Source organism: Lissotriton vulgaris, chromosome 5 (assembly GCF_964263255.1).
Source record: "Lissotriton vulgaris chromosome 5, aLisVul1.2, whole genome shotgun sequence".
NCBI lineage: Eukaryota > Metazoa > Chordata > Amphibia > Caudata > Salamandridae > Lissotriton > Lissotriton vulgaris.
Window position 1 is genome coordinate 1,839,074,428 of NC_141693.1, and position 16,886 is coordinate 1,839,091,313.

The 16,886-nt window shown below is 45.0% G+C and overlaps 1 protein-coding gene across 2 annotated transcripts in view; it reads right to left on the reverse strand.

Moving 5' to 3' along the window:
- NPEPPS (aminopeptidase puromycin sensitive) overlaps positions 1 to 16,886 on the reverse strand; it is a 1,004,488-nt gene that overhangs the window by 508,878 nt on the left and 478,724 nt on the right. For both annotated transcript variants that reach the window (XM_086924308.1, XM_086924309.1), the window contains exon 11: positions 16,584 to 16,688. In XM_086924308.1, the coding sequence (XP_086780434.1) occupies positions 16,584 to 16,688 (105 nt within the window). The remainder of the gene's footprint in view (positions 1 to 16,583; positions 16,689 to 16,886) is intronic.

Consider the following 16,886-nt stretch of genomic DNA (forward strand, 5'->3'; position numbering starts at 1 on the left):
ATGTACTGTAAAGAATATTAACAGATAATCAAATTATACCTTAATGAAATGTTCGTTTCAGAACAGCTTGTCCCACTGCCGTGTCCTCTTTCCACGCAGTGTCCAGACAGTAGTGCTTGGTAAATGAATGCACACTCTTCCACGTCGCCGCTCTGCAGATGTCGGGTAGCGACACTCCTGTGAACAAGGCCATTGATGTCGCCATCTTCCTTGTGGAATGTGCATTCACTTTGGAAAAGAGCGGCTTTCCCGCTTTTTCATGACATTTCAAGATAGCCGAAGATATCCATCTGGCAATACTCAGTCTTGACAGAGGGAGGCCTCTCCTTTGTCCTTCAAATGCAATAAATAATTGTTTGGATTTGCGTAATGTCTTTGTTCGTCAATGTAGAACTTCAAACATCTAGCAATGTCTAAAGAGTGCAAAGCTCTTTCTGCTTCAGATGAGGGATTGCTGAAAAAGGTAGGCAAAACAATTGGCTTGTTCAGGTGAAAAGACGTAGGGACTTTGGGTATAAACGTTGGTTTTGTCCGTAATATAACCCTGTCCTGGCGTAATTGTAAAAAGGGCTCTTCCACTGAAAAGGCTTGAATTTCGCTAACCCTCCTCGCCGATGTAAGGGCGAGCAGCAGGGCTGTCTTCCACGATAGGAACTGTAAGTCTGTCTTGAGTATAGGCTCGAAAGGAGGCCTCATAAGTTGCGCCAGAACTGTATTGAGGTGCCAGGGCACTGGCGGGCGCCGAATGGGCGGAAAAACTCGAAAAAGTCCTCTAATAAGCTCCTTTATTAGCCTGGCAGACCAGAGAGATGGCTCGTCTGGCTTTCTCCTGAAACGTGATATTGCCGCCAAATGCACCTTTACCGAGGCATGTGACAGACCAGCCTTAGATAGCGACAACAGGTAAGGTAGAATACCTTCGGGGGGTACCATCAACGGGTGTAAGTTTTGACTAGCACACCAGTGGCAGAAACGAGTCCATTTTGCTGCATATGTCTTGTTGGTTGACATAGCTCTGGCTTGCGATAGAATATGTCTGCAGTCTTGTGGAATGCTCAAATCTTGGAATTCCCGCTCATGAGGTTCCATGCGGACAATTTTAGCGATTGTAGGTCTGGATGCAGAATCTGACCGTCTTTCATGGAAATGAGGTTCTGGAATGTCGGGAGTTGTACTTTGTTGCACCTCGACATCTGTAGCAGTTCCGAAAACCATGCCTGCCTCGGCCAGGCTGGTGCTATCAAAATGACATGACCCGGTTCTAACCTCATTTTGCGAAGTACTCGCGGTATTAAGGGAATTGGAGGGAACGCGTAGGCAAACCTTTCCGTCCAGTCCATGTGGAATGCATTTCCCCTGGAATCTTGTTGAGGGTACCTGGACGCAAACTGGACGCATTTTGAATTGTCTCTGGTTGCGAACAAGACTAATGTGGGAGTGCCCCACTTTTGAAACAGTTTGTGAAGCTGAGTGTCGTGCAGTTCCCACTCGCGCGTCACGGTCGTTGTGCGACTCAGGGCATCTGCCTGTGTGTTGAGGATGCTCTGTATATGCTGTACCTGAATCGAAATGTCGTGATTTATCAGCCATTTCCAGATTCTTTGCGCCAACGCAGACAGTTGTTTGGATCTTGTTCCGCCCTGCTTTAGCAGATAAAACATAGTCGTGGTGCTGTCCGTTTGAATGAGCACCGACGAGTGCCGGATTCTGGGTAGGAAGGCTTGAAGTCCCAGAAACACCGCTTTGAGTTCCAACATATTTATGTGAAGCTGCGCTTCCCAGTCTGACCAGAGGCCCTGAATCTCTAGCTCTTGAAGGTGAGCGCCCCATCCTTGCAACGAGGCGTCCGTTGTCATCACATAATCGTGATCCTGAGGTACAAAATTCAGACCCCGATTTAAGTTCTTCTGAACCTTCCACCATGACATGGCCACCTTCATACGGTTCGTGATGGTAATCCAATCCTCGAAGCTTCCTTTGGACTGAACCCACTGCTCGTCCAGTTGTTCCTGCAAAGGTCTCATTTCGAAGACGGCAATTTGGCACCAGTGGGATGCATGAAGATATCATCCCCAACATGGATTTGTACATCCTCACAGAAGTGAACCTTTTTGTCTGAAGGGTCGTTGCTAGACCCATTATCTTCTTCATCCGATCCTCGGAAGGATAAGCTTTCACTGCCTTGGTGCATATCCATGCTCCTAAGAAGTGGATGCCCTGGGCTGGTGTAAGTGAAGACTTCTCCAAGTTGGTCCTTAGTCCCAAGCGCTGGAATAGTCTAATGCAGCACTGAAGAGTCCTTGTGGTTTATTTGAATGATGGATCTGTCACCAGCCAGTCGTCCAGATATGGGTAAATGTAATGCCCTTGCAATCTTAAATGGGCCGCCACCGGGGCCATGCATTTGGTAAACACCCTCGGGGCCGATTTGAGGCCGAATGGAAGGACCTTGAATTGAAAATGGCGACTCTCCACGATGAATCTTAAATATTTTCTGTGCTTCCTATGAATTGGAATATGGAAGTACGCATCCATGAGATCCAAAGGCGCCATGTAGTCTCTCTTAACATTTGGAGGATCTCTTGTAATGAGAGCATTCTGAAGGGAATCTTTTTTATGTATTGATTCAGATCCCTCAAATCCATTACCTGTCTCCATTTCAGAGTTTGTTTCTTTTTGATGAGGAAGAAATGCGAATAGAAGCCTTTCCCCTCTGTGTTGTTGCAGCACTTCTTCTATAGCCCCCTTCTGCAACAGGGAATGGACTTCCTTCTGCAGCTCCTGACTATGTTGGTTGTGCCTGAGCACCGGGGGATGATCTGGTGGCATTTCTACAAACTCTAGGGTATGGCCTCTGCTTATTAAATCCAAAACCCATTTGTCCGAAGTTATGGACATCCAGTTGTTGAAGTATTGAGACAGATAGTGGTCGCTTTCCAGGATCTGCTGTGTGGGGAGCGCCGGCCTGAAATCATTGACGTCTGTTGGACTTTTGATTCTTCCCTCTATTGGAAGATTTGGCTCTAGACTGCTGCTGGTAAGAGGAGTTGGAAGGCCTGTACTGGTTGCTTGAATTGTCGCTATATCGCTGCTGGTTATAAGGCTGATATCTGTTGGTCTGATATGAAGTTCTCTGATTGAATTGACCTCTTGCACCTCGTTTACGAAAGGACTGGAACCGTCCTTGTTGAAGTGATCCCAGCGCTCTAGCAGTATCCGTGTCAGATGTGATACCGTGTAGTGCTTCGTCTATATGTTTTCCAAATACATTTTCGCCATCGAATGGCATATCCACAATCTTCGCCTGCACCTCCGGACGAAATGATGTTGCTTTAAGCCAACCCTGTCTTCGAAGCAAAACTGCTCCGGCCATCTGCCTGAAAGCCATAGAGGAAACGTCCATGGCAATGTCAATTGATTCAGCAGCGGACTTTGCTCCGTCTTTGAGGATAGCCGCTGCTTCTTCTTTCCTATCCTCCGGTAGTGCAGACAGAATGGGTGCCAGATCCGACCACATTTGTCTGTTGAAACGGCTAATAAGGGCCATAGCATTGGCTGCTTTAATCGTAGAGGCTGCCATGACCGCAAACCTCTTCCCGGCTCCGTCCATCCTCCGTCCTTTGTCTGGCGGCACCAATGAAGTAGCCACCGGATTCTTAGAATTCCTCTGCGCCGCCTGTGTCACGACCGACTCTGGTCTCGGGTGTCCTATTAGACAGGCTGCAGCAGACTCTGGCGCTCTATACTTTTTTCGATTCTTGGAACTGAAACCACTATGGAAGGCTGTGTCTTTAAAATTTTAAGGCCCTCTTCCCAAACGTGAGGGATAATCGGGATTAAGCGAGTCGTCATCTTTGAAATCATACAAGAAACATTCCGTTTCTTTAACTTCCATATCCAAATTAAATCTCTTAGCTGCCTTCTCCATAATGTCATGGAACCCTCCAATATCTTGAGGAGGAGAAGTGGTTGGCAGAGGGGTAGGTGACGGGGCCGATGGCAAAATGTACTCATTCCATTCCTGCCCCGTAGCATCATGTACAAGCTCTCCTTCCTCAGGCTGGTCATCCTCATCGGAATCCGTTAGATCGTCCCGGATCGTTATCACTGGCGGTGATCTCACCACTTGCTCCTGAGAGGTAGATTGGGTCTTTGAAGGTTGCGATGAAGCCACCGGCGTAGATGACTGAGGAGCATTTGCAAGAAAACGTTGGTAATAATCGTTTAACATGAGCTTGAGGTCAGAGACAAGAGACACAGGTATGAAGACTGACTCCTCTCGCTCCTCCTCTCGGGACTCCTCTTGTTGCTCTTCATCCTCATTATAATCACATGTTTCCTGGAAAGACTCATATCTAGAAGATTGAGTTCTGTCTTTGAAGGAAAATACCTTTTCTTCGTCTGTGTCCTGACTCTTTATTTTGAGTTGCGAAGGGCTGTAGGCAGCACCTGAGGACTCCTCTCCATCTGAATCTTGTTCCAATAAAGAAGATGGAGGTAAAGGTGAAATCTGCGTCCACGACGTAAATTCTGCAGATTTGCTTATAGTCGCCGAACCCCTTGATGACTGAAATGATCGAATAGAAATCATAGTCTTCGACTGCGGCGCTGTAAATGCCTTTGCCGTTGAAAGTATGACCTTCGTCGACTGTCGTCGACGACATAGTCACCGTCGACGGAGCTGCCGGCACCAAAGCCATCGTCGACGGGACCGCCGTCGACGGGATCCCCGTCGACATCTTCGTCGTCGAGCCTTTCGTCGTCGACGACGTCTTCTGTCTCTTCGTCGACGGAATAATCATACTCGTCGACGTTGTTGCCGTAGATGCTGCTTTAAATTCTGTCGTCGATGAAGCCGTCGTCGTCGAAACAGTCGTCGTCGACGGTGAAGTCGTCGACGGTGAAGTAGTCGACGGAGCTGAAGATTTTTCCACAGATTTTCCAGTAGAAGCTAGGGAACTGGTCGACGGAGCAGACCCTGTCTTTATCTGACCTGACAGCTTTTTGAGAGGAGTAATAGGGAGATGACGCTGCTTTCTCCCTTGATTTAAACTTTTTAGACTCTGTCTCTAAGAGTTTTAGCAGAGAAGGTTCTACAATATTTACAATCCTTGGCCACATGCTTAGGATGAAGACAATATAGGCAGTCATTGTGAGGATCTTCAGAGAAAAGCCTGGCCTTTCCACAGGATCTGCAAGGCCTGAACAGCCTCTTTTTAGAGCTTTCAGCCATCATGAAGAAAATAGGTACCCACAATACCTTCATCCAGAAGAAGACAGTAGAAGTAAAAGGTCAATAGTTCACTCAGGAACAGCAAACTGAGCAGAGCTCAGGGAGACTCCTTTCTCACACGAAGGCGGTTGGAAATGTGAGGCAGGAAACTTCTGCTGGGGAGTGTGAGGACAGGGCAGCAATGCTGATTGGCTAACTTTTGGACCAAACAATGAGGAGGTCTGGTTACCAAATACTTCAGTCCCTATGGGCTTTTCTATGCAGTTTTCTTCTCTATGATACTGCTTTGGTCATTCTATTACCGTGAGACTCCCACCATGACGACAGGGAAGATACAAGCATGTGAATCTATGAAAGATGTAATACTGGAGAAATCATTCGCAACACAATTCGTATAACAATAATCACATGTACGTTCCTTATACATTAATCCTTATCTTCCTTATGTGAATCCAGCAGAGCCTGTACCAGTGCTTCCCAAGCTCTCGCCAATTCCAGAGCCTTTTCATTAGGCGTTCGTATAGCCTGTTGAAATCTAATGACGCTTTCACTGCTAGCCCATTTATATAGTTCTGTCCTCCATTGCTTACTTGATGGTCCCTCTTTTGACTTCCAGTGCCAGGTTATTTCCCGTTTTGCCAGTAGTAACCCCAAGTCGATGAATTTACTAGTTATTTTGGTTTTAGCTGTGTGTGGAAACCAATGACGTGCACACAAGCCATGCGCATGCGAATGAGCCGCGAGAGATGCACCATCAGCTGCCGTGTTTATTATTTAGTTGGACACCAGAGCACCTTCTTGAATAATTTCCAAGAAGTCATGTTGATATTCCTTCTGAAGATTCCCTTTAAAACGATCCAAAGAATCCTACAGGGATCTGTCGTATCGCCCCAACAGGGCTGCAGCGTTGGAAACCTGTAATGTGGAAGCCGCCGAGCCACAGGCTTTCCTCCCCCTAGAGTCTTGAGCTTTACCCTACTTATCAGGAGCAACAGAGGAAGAAGATGCCACTGAGTGCGTTTTCTTAGCTGCTGCAATTATAACCGAATCAGGGGGAGGATCCGATCTCAAGAATAGAGGATCTGATGCTGCCGGCTTGCACTTCTTTAAGATACGTGTAGGAGCTGCTTTTGCTAATCCATTACAGGTTCGATGACCCCCGGTACAAAGGGGAGTAGCGGTCTTGACACCGATCTTTGATGTAGCGCCACAAAGATAATGGACGTAGTAGTCTGAGTAGTGGCCATGGTAATGCCCAACTTCTGTGCCCCCCTGGTAAGCACATCATGGAAAGTGTTCACGTCGTCAATGGATGACACTCTGCTGGGCGGACTATGTGAGGGGGGGAGAGTAATCCCTCTTAGATGAGTGCATTGTTGACGACCAAGACGGTGTACGCCGCCTTTTGCGATGCCCATGTGCAGACCTTCGATCAAGGGATATGCCCTAGTGCTCTCTGGTGCAAGTGTTGGGTGACTTGCCCACTTCTTACACCAAGCACTGCAAAGGAGATCTGTGCAACGGGCTTGAGTATTCAACTGCCCTTTGCGCAAAACCTTCCAATGCTGGCTTCCAGAGATTTAGAGGTTGCAACCATCTGGGAGAGAGATGCACCAAAGGGGATCTCAGCCTCCTCAGAGAACTTCTTGGAGGCAAACCTGCAGGCTCTTTGGAATGAATAGATGCACTGCATGATGAAGCAGTTGTCTGTGGGGAACTTCTGATAGAATGCGAAGAGGCCCCATGGGTTCTTGAGCGCGACCTTCGTCGCGAAGAGCGATGTGACGTCGCTGGCGAGTGCCTTGACGTTGATCTGTTCTGTGTCACCATAATGGGAGAGACTCTGGATCCTGAACGTCTCCTCGACGTCGACCTTTCTTCGACGCTGAAGAAGAGATTCGAGGCACCGAGCACCGATGGAGAGCACACTGGGATCTTACTTGTGGATGCTCTCTTCTCCTTCAGCGGTGACCTGCCTCTGGAGGAAGAGCTTCTCTCTGCCAGCCCATACAGGCGAATCCTCTCTCTGTCCTTCAAAGTTCTTTTGGACAGGAGCTGACAATGCTGGCAGGTGTGTGTATCATGATCAGAAGGTAAACATAAAATACAAACCTAATGAGTCTGTTTTTGCCTTCTTTTTGCCACAGGAGGGGCAAGGATCAAAAAAGGAAGGCATTTCTGTGTGGAAAACAATGCCCAAACCCTTCAAAAACAGTTAAACAGCACTTAAACACAGAAAAAATGTCGAAGTAAAAAGCTTTCACCTCAAATTTGAGAGTAATTTCTGACAAAAATCAGAAGTAGAGCTGTAGAGACCAGGATCCTGTCAGAAGGAGTCTGAAAGAACAACTGACCCAACTGTCACCCCTGAGGCATGATAGGAAATAGGGGTCCTGGCTGTCTTAAAGGCACAGTGGCAGTTTATTCTTACGGTTTATGTGGGTTAGCTTTTCAGCTTTCTACGCTGATGTTTGTTCTACAATGCTATGTGCTGCCAATGTTTTCACTTTCCTTGCAGGATTATCTTTTCTGCTGTAAAATAAAGCAGTTTTCAAAGGCTTTCTTTCTCCCTGCTCTATTGGAATGTATTTATGTGCAAAGACTTCCCTTGCAGCATTGTTCAGCATGTCTAGGGAAGGCTGAATTGTATGTTTCATATATGTATATATACATATATATAGAGCTACATATATGGTTTTTACATATAAAAATATGTTTTTCCGGGGTCCCGCGCATGTGCGGGAATATTTATGTGCTTATTATTATTGATGAGGATCCCCTGGAGGAGAATCCAGGATCCATAAGTCTTATGTTATTTTACGCCATGTATGAGAAAATGTAGAAATATTTGCTACCACAAGATGGTGGACGATAGGCGGCATAACGGACACTATAGCACTGTCACTGTTTTCTGCCAGTGTCTCTTGCTTGCGCTGTCTGCCTTCTTCTTGGTGGCTGCTTGGAGTAGGCTGCAGCTAGCAGTGCCCTATATGGTTGGTGTTGCTAGTAAGCTCGCCTAAAAGGCTGCTGAGAAGGCTGAAAGGTGAAATAACTCTGGTATCCTCTTCAACACGAATAAATGCCTCTTCCGCGGGCTAGTCTAAAGGGTGTTTTCCGAAAATGAAATGTGCCCAAAGATCTTGAGAGGTCAGTGTCCGCCTTGATTGGCAAGCATGTTGTCAACGCAGTGTCCGCCTTGATTAGCAAGCATGTTGTCAACGCCTCGCAAGCAAACAGAGCATCACCATCGTATGGCATATCTAATATTTTGGCTTGCACCTAAGGTCTAACTGTTGTGGCCCTTAACCAACCTTGGCATCTAAGGACCACTGATACTGCCAGTTGTCCAAATCCTATTGAAGCTATATCGATAGTGCAATCTATGATTTTCGATGAGGATCTTTCTCCCTCCTGCAGAAAATTCTTTGCTTCAGCCCTTGTGTCTTCCAGCAGAAAATCTATGTATGTGGCGATGTCTGCCCACAACTGGTGGTCATATCTGGCTAGTACTGCCAGCGAATTGGCTACTCATCCTATTGTTCCAGACATAGTTGAGAACGTCTTCCCAATGTTATCATGGTTTCTGCCTTCTTTGTTAGGCAGGGTTGATATGGGTGTGGAAGGGTTCTTTGATTTGTGCTGTGCGACCTGTGTTATGTCTTGTTTCGGATGTCCAACCAGACATGCTGGTGAGTCCTCAGTAGCTTTGTATAGCTTATCAATTCGTAGCAGAAGCCTTGTAACCATGGCAGAAGTTTTCATGATCTTTATTTCTTCCTCCAAGATATAATCAACAATTGTGATCACCCTTTTCTAGATTGTTCCTTAAAATCTTTTAGACAAAAATCTAAATGTTTGATGATTATTGTAAGTTGGAACGGTTCGACCGCTCTCTCCATAAGGGATATCTGGTGAGAAGTCTACTGGCTGTAGTGCAGAAGGTGAAGGTGTCGGGATGAGCTAACCCAATCATTCATTAGACACAGATTGATTTTCTTGAATTTCACCTTCCTCTCTATTGCTATCCGAGGAAAAGGTGTCTTTTAGAGGAGGCATGGCAATATTTGACATCGGGGTAGTAGATAATATCAGGCTATCCCTAGACTCAAAAAAATCAGCCATCCTGATATTACTGGATTTATCTGCGGCCTTCGACACCATCTCGTATCGCATACTGTTGGAGCGCCTTGTCGAGATTGGTGTCGAAGGAAACGCTCTTAAATGGATATCAAGCTATCTTGAAAATAGACGATCAAGGGTCCAAATCGGTGACCACACCTCCATCTCCTATAAAAATGATAAAGGAGTCCCACAGGGATCTATTTTAAGCCCGACCCTTTTCAATATTTATGTTTCCCCCCTGGCCAAGATCATCAGAGAATGTGGTTTTGGGACAATATCCTATGCTGACGATACCCAAATTCTCGTCACCATTAGCCAAAACAATGACGATGCTAAATTTAGGTTCAAAAACTGTATGATTAATATACAAGAGTGGATGACTAGAAACTACCTCATGATGAACGCAGGGAAGACCGAAGTCATGCTCTTTGGCAAAGCTGACCAAATCTGGTCATCGGACTGGTGGCCTGACGCCCTGGGCATGTGCCCTGCCCCCAAACCTTACGTCAGGAACCTGGGTGTAATCCTAGATAACAAGCTCACCATGTCCGAACATATAAAAAAAATAGTTGGAAGTAGCTATGGCCAGATACGCAGTTTGAGGAAGATCTTTAAATGGATCCCGCTCTCAGCACGCATGCCCCTAGTTCAAGGGCTGGTTATAAACAGGATGGACTATGGAAACGCACTGTTCTCAGCCATCAATCAGTCACTACTAAACCGACTTCAGGTTCTTCAAAACACGGCTGCAAGGCTAGTACTAGACCTTCCTCCGCGAACCCCGTCAGCAGCTTGTCTCAGAACGTTGCACTGGCTCCCCGTGAAAAAACGCATAAAATTCAAACTCTGCTGTCTGGTTCATAAGGCAGTAAATGGACATGGACCAGTTTACCTAGAAAGGAAACTTAAGGCCCATGTCCCACTTAGGACACTGCGCTCCTCTACTAAAGCCTTCTTATCCGTTCCCACAGTCCGAGCGGTTAGGAACGGGGACCGAGCCTTCAGCAAAACCGCCCCAGAAGCATGGAACTCCCTCCCCACACCTTTGAGAGAAGAGCCAGATCACGTCAGATTTCGGAAACTGCTCAAAACCTGCCTCTTTAACCCTTAGTATCCCAACCCTCAAACTCCTCTGAATCTGCTGAATCTAAGGATCTTGTCTGCTCCTAGCGCTCTGAGACCTTCGGGTGAATTACGCGCTTTACAAGTGAAATAAATGTAATGTAAATGTAAATGAGGTCATTCTTGGAGTGGCAGGTGGTGGCATAGGTTCGGGTGATCTTGGTATAGGAGGTTGTGGACGCAGCGGAGATGTTTACCTTGAAGGTTCAGGGAAGCATTTATAGTAGTCCTATAATATGCCCTGTAGGTCTTGCAACAGAGCCACAGGAACCTGAACCATGACCTCCGAAGTTAGAGGCGGAGCGAAGTAGTGAAATTGCTCCACATATTGTCTAGGTTTCTCTTTCTATTGCTGCCTTTCATAGACGTGCTCGTAATAGTCCCCCTCATCATCATCTTGGTTCTTGACATTAGGTTCTGAGTGACTATGAGCTAAAATGTTACATCATCGCCAGACTCCTCCACATCTAAAAGATGACTTGGTGGCACGGGGTACATCTTGCTAGGAGAAGTATGTTCTGGGTGTTGGTTTTTCCATTCTCAATGGTGTCAACGGTATAGTCCATGATGTCATCAGTTCCGGTGTAAGGTAATATAGGTGGTTTCTTTGTCTGATTTTGTCTGTTTTCTCTGCTGGTTGTGCCGTCAACAGCCTGGTAGACAAGGTCTTCGTTCACGGCGTCAGCACAGTAGTTGTCGAAGAGGTTGTTGACAGGGCTGTAGTAGGCTATGTGGTTGTCTACTATGTTTTTGATGGCGGTGGTGTTGGTGACAAGACACATTGCCAGTTTATGTTTTACCATGACTGGCTCTGAAGAGGATTTTTTTAAGGACGTAATGCCAGGGCTGAAGAGGGTGTTGAAGGCTCTGATCTAGTAGCCTTTGAGGAGGTTTTTAACTTTTTCTCTTTATGAGAAGTGTCTTTTGAAGACAAATGTCGAGCCTTTTTGAAGGCTATTCTGTGCACCTCTGGAGACCCTTGGTGCAATTTCTCCCTTTTCCTTGACCTTTCTTGTGAGGTAATGGAACCTCATTGTCATTCTCAGAAACAACAGTTGTTTCAGATTTAAATTTTGTCTAGCCATAATAACAGCCTCCCCTCTCTATCTTTGAGAGTTTTAGATGAAAAGGTCCAACAGATGTTGAAGTCCTTTACCTTGTGGGCAGGATGAAGGCAGTAGATCCACTTCCTGTGAGAGTCTTCAGAATGTAGCCTCTTTCCACGTGTGCCACAAGGTCTGAAAAGTCCTTTTTTTCAATGGTTCTGACATGTTAGTGCTGGGCATTGAGAAATGGAACAACAGAAATAATCTGGATGATCACCATCAGGGTCGGGCTGAAGAACTGAGCAGCTCTCAGGGAGACTTCCTTCACACAACATACGGAAGAAAATCTGAGGGAAGATGCCTCTGCAAGGAGTGTTCTAAAGGGGGCTATCGCCTGATTGGCTGGAGTTTGGTTCTTTGTAAATGATGAAGATGAACTATTAAAGTCAATGTCTTTTCCCATTATAAGCTATGTAGACTACTTCTACTGCTTTAGAAGGTACCATGACTCCAACCTTGATGACGGGGAATGATTCAAGCATGTGAAGATCCAAAACTGGAGAATTTATGACTTAAGAGTCCAATAGCAAGTATAATGATTCAGCAAAAAAGACCAGCCTGGGGTTGTATAATATTCAACATATGCAAGCATCAAGCACTCGCCACTTCTCTCCACCATACCCCACCCAACAAACTAATTTACTTATTCAGAGCGAAATGCTGGAGAAGTATTTATTGCCCAGTGAGCTAAACTATATAAGAAGGGAGACTAGTACATGAAGGTGAAACACCACCCACCCACAAAAGAAAATATCAGGGAAATAGAAATTTTTTATAAGGCAAGGGATCAAAAAGGAATATATATATGTAGTGCTTGGGAGATTTGGCCAGCAACCAAGATAGTGGCACCAAAGATCACAAACCTAATTGAGAAAGGGGGTCATAAATTAAGCCACTTACCAGATGAACCAAATGGCATTCCGTTCTCGATCTCCAGACAAATCTTTAGGCATTATGCACTTTATGTTGTTTGTGGGTCCCCTACCGGAAAAGCTTTTTCAAATGACACTACTGCTAATTTCCTCCTTTAACTCCTATGAAACACTTCAAATTTAGAGGTCCAGTTTCACATTTCAGTCACCCGGGAAAACAGATAGGTGTGATCTGCAGGTTCGGTTGAAAGGACTTGGACCTCATTCCTTACAGAGATATTTTTTTTACAGTCTATTTGTATCATTATAATCTCCAAAAAGAGAAAAGTCTGCTATTAGCATGCTGGGTCTGATTCACAAGAGAGTACTGTGCAACGGGATTCCGTCACAAAATCTGAGTGGCAACCTATTTCTGAGAAGCATGAAAACTTCAACATGGATTTACTAACAGGAGATGGAAAAAAGACCCTCCGGATGGTTAAAATACATCTTTCCAGATCCTAGATTTTGGGCAGACATTGATCTTAAAGGCATCACTGCAGAGGCTTCATTTGCAGCAACGCTAGAGGGACACTAACGGTGAAAATCATGGCTCTTGCAAGGGAAATGGGTATTTATGATGCATATGGGAAAAACTGTTTTAGGGAGTATACACATGTGCATTTCATGACCAATACAGCCTCTACTAGGGATAAAGTTTACTTGCTAAGACGTTTCTATAGACTTTCACTTAAGGCTTTTAGGCTTCACTTTAAAATGTATTTTATTTCGCCAGGAGAAATGGCTTTAAGAAGCCATCAGTCCAAGTACAGCTACATCAATGTTTTCATACATCTCAACGTAAGCAATTAGGACATTTGGAAAAATAACAAGAAGAAGAGGTGAGTATTCAGAACTGCTGGTCATCATGCTTATCTTCTTGATGGAACTATGCATCGTGAAGATCAACTGCATACATCCAGTCTCCCTACTGCAGATGAGACTAGATCTGATGCAGGCCCTGTATTTTCACCATCTTAACCCATTTACTGTCTTTAGGTGTATGAAGGCCTGGAAATCCCCTTTGTGCCTCTGTTTATTATTAGAAAGCAGCTGGCAAATATGGCTTTGTTCAGTAGAGATTTTCAATTTGTCTACTAAAGACCAGAAACATTGCGAACAGCTAGTCCAGGACAAGAGGTATGATGTTTGAGGGTGGAATGCGGAGGAGCTGTTTGAAATTCCAAGAGTATCTTTCTGCGCAACATCTGGCAACCATCTGTAGTCGGTCATGCTGTGGAAGATGTCCCCTATCAATTGTGGTGCATATAGGTGAAAGCTCAAAAGTCACGGTTTGCTGCTACGCTGTGGCTTACCAAGAGCAACTGAAGACTGTCACCTTTGTCTTTAAAGGTTATTAGGTTTTGCAGATGTTTTTCTGTTTAAACTTTGTTGGAAGAATCCTTAAGCTACTACAAAGCATTTATCTGGAGCTCTGTGAAGAGCTTTTTACAGTTTGAGAGTCCAATATAGCCTTCGTCTTGTGGACCTTGTCACTGGTATGAGGCTCCAAGAAAGGTAGGTCTTTAACTTTTATGATGGACATCTCGTTACAATAAAGAACAAGCATTTGCAATGCAATAGGTCTCGCATTAGGAAAGTTTGAGCTGTTGGTATTGTAAATGACAAATTTTATATTTATCTGTTGGTTTTGAAAATACCAAAATTAATAGCTTTGTCATTTACAATGCCAATAGTTTTAACTTTCGCAAATGTGACACCTATAGCATTTGTAATGCAATATGTGTTGTATTTACGTGACTTAGATGTTGAGTGCAGTGTGGCACTGAGTTGTATTTGGAGTGTATGTTGCATTGAGTGCAGTGTAATTATGTGGTGTGTAATTATGTGGCACTGAACTGTATTTGGAGTTTATGTTGCATTGAGCGCAGTCTAATCAGTAGAGTGTAATTATGTGGCGTGTAATTATGTGGCACTGAGTGGTATTTGGAGTGTATGTTGCATTGAGCGCAGTCTAATCAGTAGAGTGTAATTATGTGGCGTGTAATTATGTGGCACTGAGTGGTATTTGGAGTGTATGTTGCATTGAGCGCAGTCTAATCAGTAGAGTAATTATGTGGCGTGTAATTATGTGGCACTGAGTGGTATTCGGAGTGTATTTTGCATTGAGTGCAATGTAACTATGTGGCATGTAATTATGTGGCACTGAGTGGTATTTGGAGTGTATGTTGCATTGAGTGCAGTGTAATTATGTGGCACTGAGTGGTATTTGGAGTGTATGTTGCGTTGAGTGCAATGTAGTTATGAAGCATAATTATGTGGCACTGAGTGGTATTGTGTGGAGTGTGTTGCATTCAGTAGAGTATAATTATGTGGCGTGTAATTATGTGACACAGTGGTATTTGGAGTGTATGTTGCGTTGAGTGCAGTGTAATTATGTGGCGTATAATTATGTGGAGTGTATGATGTATTCAGTAGAGTGTAATTGTGTGGCGTGTAATTATGTGGCACTGAGTGGTATTGTTTGGAGTGTATGTGCACCCCATCCCTGCAATGTAAAGCACCTCAAACGGAAAGATGCCTGGAGCATCAACACATCCGAAATGGTGAGATTCATTGCTTCACATTCAAGCAGATAGAAGGGTTCTATGATAAATACAGATATACAGGATGTAAAGAAATCTCATTACTCAAAACCTGTCTGTCATCTGTGTGGAGAAGGTGAGGATGCGAAGGATTTGAGACTAAGCACGTGCCAGCGGTGCTGTACAGGACATATATTATATTATATTCGAAATAGCCAGGGCATAACGGGGACGCACACTGCTAGCAGCAATAATGTATTTTTCTAGTGTTCATTAATGATATGTTTTCTGCAGAACCTTCTGAGGGTTGCGGACTGGTGTTAGCGTGCCCGATGTAGAAAGTCTGTTTAGGGAAAAATAAATGGCAACGTTAATGGATACAAATAAGTTAACATGGGGGTTGAATTTTGAGGGACAACCACGCATGTGACAGGTTAATCTTGCATGAACCACATGACACTTCCTCAGTAGGAAGTGATGGAGAAAGCTACTTGGTTTATTAAAAGCTCCATTATCTGTGGACAGTATATATACTCAACCTGAGAAGTATCTAGCTTAGAAGTAGGCCAGGGTGGTATTTTATAAACACAGGCATATTCTTGCAAAATTTCCAACACTAACGTTACAAATGCCTGAGATTACGCCAGTACGCCATGCTGTGAAATTGAGTCTTCTTTCGAGTAAAAATCCTATCGCAGGAGTATGGGAAGAACAGAATAGAGGGTGCCTACCGCTGTTGCCCCCAAAAGAAATCACTGCCGCAGCCTTGCTCCGTGAAAACCGGAAGTCAGGCACTTTTGGCCGAGACGGGGGCGGGGCCTGCAACCCAGCAGGAAGTTCCGCCCGCCGCCGCCGAGGAAGCAGTGAAGCCGGCCGACTCCGACCAGCGCTGCAGAGGAGACACGCCGAAAGAGCCCGGTGAGTGGGAGGGGAGGGGGGTGTATGCGTGTGTGTCTGTTCCAATGTGTCTGTGTGTGTGCGCGTGGGTCTGCGTGTGTGCGCGTGGGTCTGCGTGTGTGTATGCAGTGTGTGTGGCTGGGTATGTGCGCATGCGTGACTGTGGAGTGTGTTTGTGCAAGGGAATGAGACACGAGAGGGGCAAGGCGACGTGCGCGCTCACGAGGTGAAATCCGCGTCTGCGCTCGTGCCCCTCTCGTGTCCACTCTCCCAGATACGGGCAACATTAGTTGTCTTCGCTGACAGCTTGCAATGCTTTGCATTGCAAGCTACGTCAGCTCGCCCTAAAAATGGCCAAGCAAGCATCTCACAGAAGTGAGTTTGAAAATCAAGTTTAACTTTCCCCAGCCAATAGCAAGAGTTATGAACAAAATTCATAGTCCTCTGCACCCATTTCCACAAGCAGCAGTAAAATAAGGTACATCACCACAGCAACTTATACAAATAAAGTGAAGAATGAACTCGGACCAAAGCATAACACAGCAAATTCCAGGTTGAAACTTACAAGTGTGAACAAATGCAGGAAATTTACGGACTGTAATTTAGGTCTGAGAATACAGTAGCTTCACATGTATGGGGTTTTTACCTGATCACCTATGTAGTCATGCAGCATTCGTATGACGGAGGCACCTTTGCTGTAAGAGATGGCATCGAAGATTTCATCCACTTCCGAAGGATGACCAACGCTGACCTGAGGTTATCGCAGAAACATGAAAAAGAAAATCTAATATAAAGCGATTGAGTCTCTTAAACCAGATATACATTCTTTTCCTAGAGTGCTCCACTCAAAATTAAGCAAAACTTTTTACAAATGATTAATATAATGCTTCTAATGAGAAAAACCAAGAAGTTTGCTCTCAATTGTGGATTCAACATGGATATGCTCATC